Source organism: Salmo salar, chromosome 01 (assembly GCF_965601325.2).
Source record: "Salmo salar chromosome 01, fSalSal1, whole genome shotgun sequence".
Lineage (NCBI taxonomy): Eukaryota > Metazoa > Chordata > Actinopteri > Salmoniformes > Salmonidae > Salmo > Salmo salar.
The window spans coordinates 25930810-25941128 of record NC_138291.1 but is presented as its reverse complement, the minus strand read 5'-3'; the positions used below and the strand labels follow the sequence as shown (position 1 = coordinate 25941128).

General features: G+C 41.3%; 2 protein-coding genes across 2 annotated transcripts; both read left to right on the top strand.

Moving 5' to 3' along the window:
* The first annotated feature begins 213 nt into the window (after positions 1-213).
* On the top strand, positions 214-3416 carry LOC106583171 (cytochrome P450 1B1). The gene has a single exon (XM_045715646.2). The coding sequence runs from the start codon at positions 512-514 to the stop codon at positions 2093-2095; it is 1584 nt and encodes a 527-aa protein (XP_045571602.2). The 5' UTR covers positions 214-511; the 3' UTR covers positions 2096-3416.
* Positions 3417-5057: 1641 nt separating this feature from the next.
* LOC106583235 (cytochrome P450 1B1) lies at positions 5058-7878 on the top strand. The gene has a single exon (XM_045715634.2). It carries the CDS (start codon positions 5396-5398, stop codon positions 6965-6967), a length of 1572 nt encoding a protein of 523 aa, XP_045571590.1. The 5' UTR covers positions 5058-5395; the 3' UTR covers positions 6968-7878.
* Positions 7879-10319: the final 2441 nt, after the last annotated feature.

Genomic DNA, 10319 nt, shown 5'->3' with positions numbered 1-10319 from the left:
TGGAGCTCACCTCCGGGGACAACGGTTGCTCTTGCGCGCTCTGTTTCCCAGTGGGCGGCGCGCGTCGAGGTCCAACAGCAGAAATATAATATATAGTGGGGTCTGCAGGGCTACCACAATGGGAGGAGTATGGAAATAATGCTGAGCCCTGCCCACCGACTGCAAACATATAAGACACCCTGCTGAAGCAAAACTAGTCAGTAAAGTCTTACATCTTGCTGAAAAGTGTGACTAGAGAACAACTTCACCATAACTCACCAAGCTTAATCTGAGATAATTTCCCAAGAAGTATTGAGACTGTCACCATGGTCTCAGCAGGATACTTTGGACTTAAACTAACCGAACTAGTTTTATATTAGATGGATTCATTGAAATTGAACATCACAAAATCGCTTTTGAAAAGTGAGCTGGACTAAAACTGACAGTGTTGAAAAAAGTGGAGCTTTTTTGTAGTGTTTTTTTCTATTTACAATATCTGTCTCCAGGAATAGGTAATAAATCATCCAGAACCATGGCACTGCTGGACACAGAGTTTGAGGTGAAGGGCAGCAGTAGCATCATCAGGGAGTGGAGTGGACAGGTCCAACCAGCGCTGGTCGCCTCCTTGGTTTTCCTCTTCTGTCTGGAAGCCTGTCTGTGGGTCAGGAATCTCAGACTCAAGAGAAGGTTGCCAGGACCTTTTGCCTGGCCGGTGGTGGGCAATGCCATGCAGCTGGGGCAGATGCCTCATATCACCTTCTCCAAGCTGGCAAAGAAGTACGGCAACGTGTATCAGATAAGACTGGGCTGCAACAACATAGTGGTGCTTAATGGAGAAACAGCAATACGAGAAGCTTTGGTTCAGCACAGCACAGAGTTTGCAGGCAGACCTGACTTTGTGTCTTTTCGGATGATTTCAGGAGGCAGGAGCATGACATTCACTAACTACAGCAAACAGTGGAAAATGCACCGGAGAATTGCACAATCTACCATTAGAGCTTTCTCCTCAGCAAACAGCCAGACCAAGAAAGCATTTGAGCAGCACGTTTTAGGAGAATCTATGGATCTTGTGCAGGTATTTCTGAGAATGAGTGCAGATGGACAATATTTTAATCCCGCTCATGAATTTACAGTAGCTGCTGCAAATGTAATCTGTGCCCTGTGCTTTGGAAAACGTTATGGTCATGATGATATTGAGTTTAGAACTCTACTAGGCAGAATGGACAAGTTTGGAGAGACGGTGGGGGCTGGCAGCTTGGTGGATGTCATGCCCTGGCTTCAGAATTTCCCAAATCCTGTCCGCAGCGTCTACCAGAATTTCAAACACATAAATGAAGAGTTTTTTGCCTTTGTGAGAGACAAAGTGGTGCAGCACAGAGAAACCTTCAACCCTGATGTGACCCGGGACATGAGTGATGCTATCATTAATGTGATTGAGCACGGAAAGGACAGTGGACTGACCAAAGACTTCACAGAAGGAACAGTCACAGACCTTATTGGAGCCGGCCAAGACACAATGTCAACCATTTTACAATGGATTCTTCTGCTTTTGATCAAATACCCCATCATCCAAACCAAGCTGCAGGAGCAGATTGACAAAGTGGTAGGCCGTGACAGGCTGCCCTGTATTGAGGACAAAGCCAGCCTGGCTTACCTAGATGCCGTTATCTATGAGACCATGCGCTACACCAGCTTTGTACCCCTCACCATCCCCCACTCCACCACCTCAGATGTCACCATCGAAGGCTTCCACATCCCCAAAGACACAGTGGTCTTCATCAACCAGTGGTCTGTCAACCACGACCCTTTACAGTGGAAGGACCCACATCTCTTTGACCCTTCACGGTTTCTAGATGAAAATGGTGCCCTTGACAAGGACCTGACTAACAGCGTCATGATCTTCTCCACTGGTAAGAGGCGATGTATTGGCGACCAGATTGCCAAAGTGGAAATCTTTTTATTTACAGCCATCTTGCTTCACCAGTGTACCTTTGAGAGCAACCCCTCAGAGGCCCTGACCCTTGATTGTTCCTATGGGCTCGCACTGAAGCCCCTGCACTACACCATCACAACCAAGCTCAGGGGGAAGGTGCTCGGTCTTGTGTCACCTGCATAAAACCTCATCCCAATATTGTGACTCAAGGCCAGCAAAAACTACAAGTTTGCCAAGCAATGATATTATACAGTGAGTATTAGTAAACATGCACTGAATGTTGTTGTTGAGTGTAATAATTCATATTTAATATTTAATTAATATCTGATCACAATTTAATATGTTTGCATTGTTGTTGATACAGGATTGAAAGTATGATTACAGTGATGGAAGGTTTGCTAGGTGTAGCTATATCTCCTGTGTTAGGGCCAGGGGACGGGTCATGGGGTCAATAAAGTTGAACAGGTTCTCAAACTATGTACTTGATCATATTCTTTAAGGAAGTATACTTTTGTTTTATATACATTTTGAGTTTTGAGCGTACTTCATATACATTATTCAGCATGTTAACATATGAAAATATGTGCAGGAAACTAGAATATTCCTCAACAGTCAATGGAAGGTTATGTCACAGTGGAATATGCCTGTGAGTGTTTGTGAATGTTGTAGTCACACCTGAAGGACCACAGTTTGTTGCCTTGAGGACTTTGTGGATTTCTCTCATTACAATGGTGATGTTTCAATGTATTTATCTTTTTCACATAAAGCTTTTACATTTAAAAATATATATATTTCAGGTATGAACAATATTTGTTAAGTATTATAATCAAATCCACTATCTACTGTACACCATGCATATGAGCACATTGAATACTGTTGACAGATGCTGACAAACTGCTAAAGGAAAATCAAGATACGTATTTTCCATAGCCTACCGTGTGAAGACAATTCAGCGTTAACAAGACTGTTGCCTCTGTGCAACTTCACGCTCAGTGTCTCCAACAATATTTAGAGGTGTTTCAATGGAGAGGTGGGTTTCTACTGGAGTCTAGAAGTGTGGTACCGATAACGCTGATGAACAGGTGGGAGAGGACCAATTCCAAACACTGACCACATTGATCTTCTCAGAAATCTACTTTACTGAACAGGCACTCCAGCTACACAGCCCCTCCCTTCATATCCAAACCAACTGTCACTAAATACAATATTACTACACAAATCAATGGAGTTTTGATGTATTTAAAAAAATGCATGGATGTTTACACCTCAAGGCTCTGAAGTCTATAGATGTAATGTCACCTTTGTCAAAGAACATGTATTCAGAAATGTATTAAACATTGTTCAGAATATCTGCCTCTCTCAAACCAAGAAACTCAACTACAGCATGCGTTGAATGTCCAGGCAAGGATTCATGATTGAAAATATGTTGTTTTGTTTGTTTGTTTGTTTTATATGATTGAAAAATAAGCTACATCTGGAATGAATAAAGCCACGTTTAAATCAATCAGGGGCTGATAGTGACTGATTCTGCTTCTCTCTCGTTTGTCATTGATTAACTCATTAAGCACCTCATCACCGGAAGGATTGCATTCTCCTCTCCATGTGTTGTTCTTTGTAGTAACACACTCCATGTACAGCAGAATGAATATGAGGTGGTGCATAACATATTACAAAGTAACAATTATTATGGCAATTCACACTCTAAGGTACATTGTATAATACAATACTTAATCAATTATAATAAAACTGTAAAGAAGTGTTTATCACTGGTTACATTCATTTTGTTTTACAGCTAATCTACACCAGTCCTGGATGTTTGATCTCATCAAAACTGTTAAAACACATCAAATGTATTTGAATTGTGATCTGGTTTGGCAACAATACATCATATAACTGAGGAATCTCTCCTTGCAGCAAGCATTACCATCAGAGCACAGAATTCCATAGTAGTTGAATTCCTGCTGTATAGCATTGAAACCCCAGTAGGTCTACTTTCTAAAAGTTATTTGTTTCTCTCCATAGCCTTATTACTAGTGTAATTGTCAGAGGTCCCTGTTTTGAAATCACTTTTTAACTATTTCGATAAAGCCTCAAGCCTAAGAGTTATATTATCTCATTTATATGTATAAAAGGACCCTTATGCTAACAAAAGCTTTTGTAAATGTATACTTTTATAAAACATATACAAGTGTATTGTTTCTCTGTTCTGTGTCCAGATGCAAAACCCAGAGCTTTCATAGTCATATCTTGGATTCTATTCCTAGTGGTGTTTAGAGTTAACAGAACATGGGCTTAAAATAACAGATAAAAAAATGATGTCATTACAAATGCATACATTAGTTTACAATCCACAGAAGAAAGCTCAACTGAATATTTTAAAGTTACAAGCAGTCCTCCCTTAGCCTGGGTACTTCACTGAGACTTTTGCTTTATTTATTTTATTTTGCTGTATTTCAGTCAGGAAAAAATCCTACATACATTCTAGTCATTTAGCAGACGGTTTTATCCAGCACAATTAGGGTTATGTGCCTTGCTCAATGGCACATCAACAGATACTTCACCTAATCAGCTCAGGGATTCAAACCAGCGATCTTTTGGTTACTTGCCATCATGCTTAACCGCAAAGTTACCTGCCGCCTTAGAGAGGTAATCAAGCGATTTCCACAATCCAGAATATAACCGGACCAATCAGTGTCCCGTGAGTTTAGTTACGGTGAGTTTAGCTGAGGTGGTCTTTGTTACTGAAATCTGGAACCCTAACTACTACACCATTTATAGAAACCATCTAAAATTATCCCCTGCGGTACCTGTATTGTGTTTAAAGGTAGTGCAGCCCAATCTTTCAGGTCCTCTGGCCCGCTAAATCTAAACTCTTTCTGTTTTAGCCCTTGGCTGGCAGGCCTGACTGGTTGTTGCTTTCCTTGTTGTCTTACCGTGGGGTTGAGTGTTAGGTATAAGAAAGTACTGACACTTAGCTGGAATGAGCGACGCGGTGCTAAAAGAAATGAATAGGAGTTTTAATGCCTGCTCTGTGGTCACAATGGGAGGGGAGAGATAATAAAAAACCTGAGTCCCTGACCACTCCCACTAAGAAGATATATAAGGGAGTGTCAAAGCTGAAATCTTCATTCCTCTAATGTGGTCATCTGAAGACGGACACCAAATACACCACTGCTAACCACTCAACCTGATCGAGCCTGTTCACAAGCCAGCACGGAGGAGGAGACAGAGACAAAGACTGTAGTGTGTAAGAGGTGCTAAAAACCTTCTTCATTGTCTCGATTCATTTTCTACATTTTCAGATCATAATGTAGGACTGACCATACTTAAAAAAAGACTACTTATTTTTTAATTTTTTGGAATTGAGGTGAGAGGAGGATCCATTAAAATTATAAGGTTACCAGGAATAACGTTCAACAAAGAAAAAGTGTAATCTCTCAGAATTTGAAGAATTGGACAACAGAAATAGAACATCTTAGAACCATGGCACTGCTGGACACAGAGTTTGAGGTGAAGAGCAGCAGCAGCATCATCAGGGAGTGGAGTGGACAGGTCCAACCAGCGCTGGTTGCCTCCTTGGTTTTCCTCTTCTGTCTGGAAGCCTGTCTGTGGGTCAGGAATCTCAGACTCAAGAGAAGGCTGCCAGGACCTTTTGCCTGGCCGGTGGTGGGCAATGCCATGCAGCTGGGGCAGATGCCTCATATCACCTTCTCCAAGCTGGCAAAGAAGTATGGCAACGTGTATCAAATAAGACTGGGCTGCAACAACATAGTGGTGCTTAATGGAGACGCATCAATACGAGAAGCCTTGGTTCAACACAGCACAGAGTTTGCAGGCAGACCCAACTTTGTGTCTTTTCAGTCAGTGTCTGGTGGTAACAGCATGACATTCACTAACTACAGCAAACAGTGGAGGACCCACCGGAAGATCGCTCAGTCCACCATTAGAGCTTTCTCCTCTGCCAACAGCCAGACCAAAAAAGCATTTGAGCAGCACATTGTGGCAGAGGCCACTGAGCTCATTGAAGCTTTCCTCAAACTCAAGGGACAGTTTTTCAACCCTGCTCATGAACTGACAGTAGCTGCTGCTAATGTAATCTGTGCCCTATGCTTTGGAAAACGTTATGGACATGATGACATTGAGTTTAGAACCCTTCTTGGCAGCGTGGACAAGTTTGGAGAGACGGTGGGGGCTGGCAGCTTGGTGGATGTCATGCCCTGGCTTCAGTATTTCCCAAATCCTGTCCGCAGGGTCTACCAGAACTTCAAAGACCTCAATAAAGAGTTTTTCACCTTTGTGAGAGACAAGGTTGTGGAGCACAGGGAGACATTTGACCCTGAAGTGACCCGGGACATGAGTGATGCCATTATTGGGGTCATTGACAAGGCGGACAGTGATACCGGGTTGACGGAGGCCCACACAGAAGGGACAGTGTCTGATCTGATTGGTGCAGGACTGGATACTGTGTCCACTTGCCTTCATTGGATGCTCCTTTTATTGGTGAAATACCCCAACATCCAAACCAAGCTGCAGGAGCAGATTGACAAAGTGGTAGGCCGTGACAGGCTGCCCTGTATTGAGGACAAAGCCAGCCTGGCTTACCTAGATGCCGTTATCTATGAGACCATGCGCTACACCAGCTTTGTACCCCTCACCATCCCCCACTCCACCACCTCAGATGTCACCATCGAAGGCTTCCACATCCCCAAAGACACAGTGGTCTTCATCAACCAGTGGTCTGTCAACCACGACCCTTTACAGTGGAAGGACCCACATCTCTTTGACCCTTCACGGTTTCTAGATGAAAATGGTGCCCTTGACAAGGATCTGACCAGCAGTGTGATGATATTCTCAGCAGGAAAGAGGCGATGTATCGGTGACCAGATAGCCAAAGTGGAGGTCTTTTTATTTTCTGCTATTTTGATTCACCAGTGCACATTTGAAAATAATCCAAGTCAGGACCTCTCCTTAGACTGCTCCTATGGGTTAACACTGAAGCCCTTGAACTACAAGATCTCTGCCAAGCTCAGAGGAGAATTACTTACTGGGGCATAAAATCTTGTTCTTTGTGTTTTCAAACAGAACACCCGTTAATGGAGTGCAGTAATCCAATGTAATATTAAAGGTATGTACACAACAGTGAATGTTTATGCTTTAATACTGTAGGTACCAACCATAAGATTTATATTAATACTTTACTATTATTATTATCATTAGCTAATCTGATTGTTGATTGTATAAATCAGTTTTTGTGAAAGATAACTGAATCATGTTTGTATTTCTATAATTTTATTGTACAAACTATCTATGGGAAATTCCTGACATTTGGAATCAAGATATGTTATCCCTCCAGATTTAGGAAAATAGATATTGTAGCAATTCATGTTACAAAATATCCCTCCTAAATTCTCATAGAAATTGGAAACACATGATATTTGAGTTTTATGGACAATTTCACGCCATCAAAGTATTATGTCACAGTAGAATTTAATTTACAAGACAAATTAATACAAAAATAACCTAGAGATATGTGTGCAGATTGCTACACAAGTGTTATGTAAGAATTGAAATTACTATGATGTGACAGCCCAAAGTCACAGTTTGTAATAATCTTTTGTTATATCTGAGGGTATTTAGTTTGGCCACCCCAAATTGGCATATAAACTGGTGGTCATGAATCGATTTTACTGTAAGTACTTTGTTGTTGCAGTGATGTGGAGAAATCATGTGTTGTGTTGCCCATGTTGAGATATCTGAAGAATTATACATCCTCTGACCCATTCAGATATGTATTCATTGTGTTTGTATCTGCATAAGTACATACTGTAATAACAATTATAGATTTTCAGAAGTTTTGGTGCACTTACATAATTCCATTGTATTATGTTCTGGTTGGGTCATAAACATGTAGTGTATGATATTCATAGTGCCTGAGCTCCATGCAATAAATCCTATGCTCCTTCTCAGCCCTGTCTGTCGCGTATCTCAGTCTTAGGAGAGCACAAATGCTATGAACAAGACAATGCAGGGAGGTCAAAGAGGTAATAATAGATCATGATGTCGAGTCTGTGTGTTGCCATGAAAGATTGATGCGGACCTTGGGTGTTAGCAGCACACATGCTCTGCCTCCAGACCCCAACACCCTGGGTCTGGTAGGGCATATGCAGTCACAGCCCCAGCCACAGGCCCCACTCATCAATATTTCACCCAGGGCACTCTTGTACTTGGGCTGTAATCCCTATTTAACCCACGCACTCTGATTCAGGAGCAGCCAGGTCACCCATAATACAAGTCAGTATTCGACGTCCGTCCCTGTCTGAGGACGTCAAGAAATGACGTGGAAACCGGCCACTAGGGGGAAAAGTGAGTGCGGTTTTGCTAGGGCAGGGCTGCCCAACCCTTTTCCTGGAGATCTACTGTCCTGTAGGTTTTCAGTCCAACCCTAATTTAGCATATCAGATTCAGCTAGTTAAGGTCTTGTTGAGCAGCTAATTAGTAGATTCAGGTGTGTTAAATTAGGGTTGGACTGAAAACCCACAGGACGATAGATCTCCAGGAAGAGGGTTGGGCAGCCCTGTGCTAGGGTGTTGTGGGCAGGGATTGCAGATGAGTATAAGCATCTGCCTCTGGCTGAATCAAAAGATTGCATGTTCGAATCCAGTGATAGAAATTTGTTTTTGATACATTAGTTTTAAGCCTATCACAAACCTTAACACTTACCTTAACCATTCAGAGTTAATGCCTAACCTTAAGAACTTTTAGTTTATGCCTGATCTTAACCTTTACTTTATAAATTCGTAGTTAATGCCTAAACTTGACCTTATACACTTAGAAATTTGACATTTGGAACAATTTCGAAATTTGACGTTTGAGAAACATGGATGAACGTCTAATTCTGATGTGAGACTGTGAGAGCTGGTAGTTCAAGAGAGTGCCATCTACTGCATCTGCCATCCATCTCAATGCCATCCGAAAGATAACTTTGAATGTATCTATACTGTATATGTCGCTCTGCAATCTCAAATGTATTCTATATATAAAAGTGGATGTAAAACAGAACATTTCTTGAAAGACAAGGATAGGAACACAGTATATTTGCTCTGAGATAAGACAGATATGTCACATTTACACAGGAAATTACTCTAGGAAAATATTTAGAGTATATATGAGAATTAGACAACCCTTGGACGTCTTCTATTTCTTCTCCGTAACTACTACTGCAACTCTGTAGGCCATAGTGATTCTTCTCACCTCCTTACAGCTACAAAATACTGATAGACATAAATATACATCTACATTTCACATACAAGTTGTTACAGATGTAGGATCTTAATTTGATCACTCTTTTGTTGCTGATAATTTTCCTCCACAGCAGGAAATGCAGATTTGTGTATTCAAGGTTTAAAAAGGCTTCTAAAGTTTGTAATTTCCACTTTAAAATGTCAAACTTGACAAAAAAGATGTAAACCGTTCATCTATAGACGTACATCTATTTAAAAAATTTGCTACTAGTAAATCGTTCAGGTAACCAGGTGCACGGAAGTCTATTTGCAATGTCTTACAATGGGCATTTACCGTCACGATATTGACATTCTCTAATATACTGCAGAAATGCCCAATTGACTAGCCCGTTGAACTCGGGATGGCTGGGTAGTGATAGTGGTTCCTCTCCATCGCTCAGTGGTGTTGATTTCAGTCTGTCAATTTGGTGATGGTTCATCACTGTTTAAAATTATTGCAAACGGACACAAGTTAGCCATCAAGTCAACGTCAGTCAGAAAAGAAGATATCATTCTGACACCAAACTGATACATACTGACACCAAACCCACTTTGTCCAACACGTTTAGAAGCCAACTATTACATACAGTTGAAGTTGGAAGTTTACATACACCTAGGTTGGAGTGGCTTCCATCTGGCCACTCTACCATAAAGGCCTGATTGGTGGAATGCTGCAGAGATGGTTGTCCTTCTGGAAGGTTCTCCCATCTCCACAGAGGAACTCTGGAGCTACAGTTGAATTCGGAAGTTTACATACACTTAGGTTGGAGTCATTAAAACTTGTTTTTCAACCACTCAACAAATTTATTGGGAACCAACTAAAGTTTTGGCAAGTTGGTTAGGACATCTACTTTGTGCATGACACAAGTCATTTTTCCAACAATTGTTTTACAGACAGATTATTACACTTATAATTCACTGTATCACAATTCCAGTGGGTCAGAAGTTTACATACACTAAGTTGACTGTGCCTTTAAACAGCTTGGAAAATTCCAGAAAATTATGTCATGGCTTTAGAAGCTTCTGATAGACTAATTGACATAATTTGAGTCAATTGAAGGTGTACCTGTGGATGTATTTCAAGGCCTACCTTCAAACTCAGTGCCTCTTTGCTTGACATCATGGGA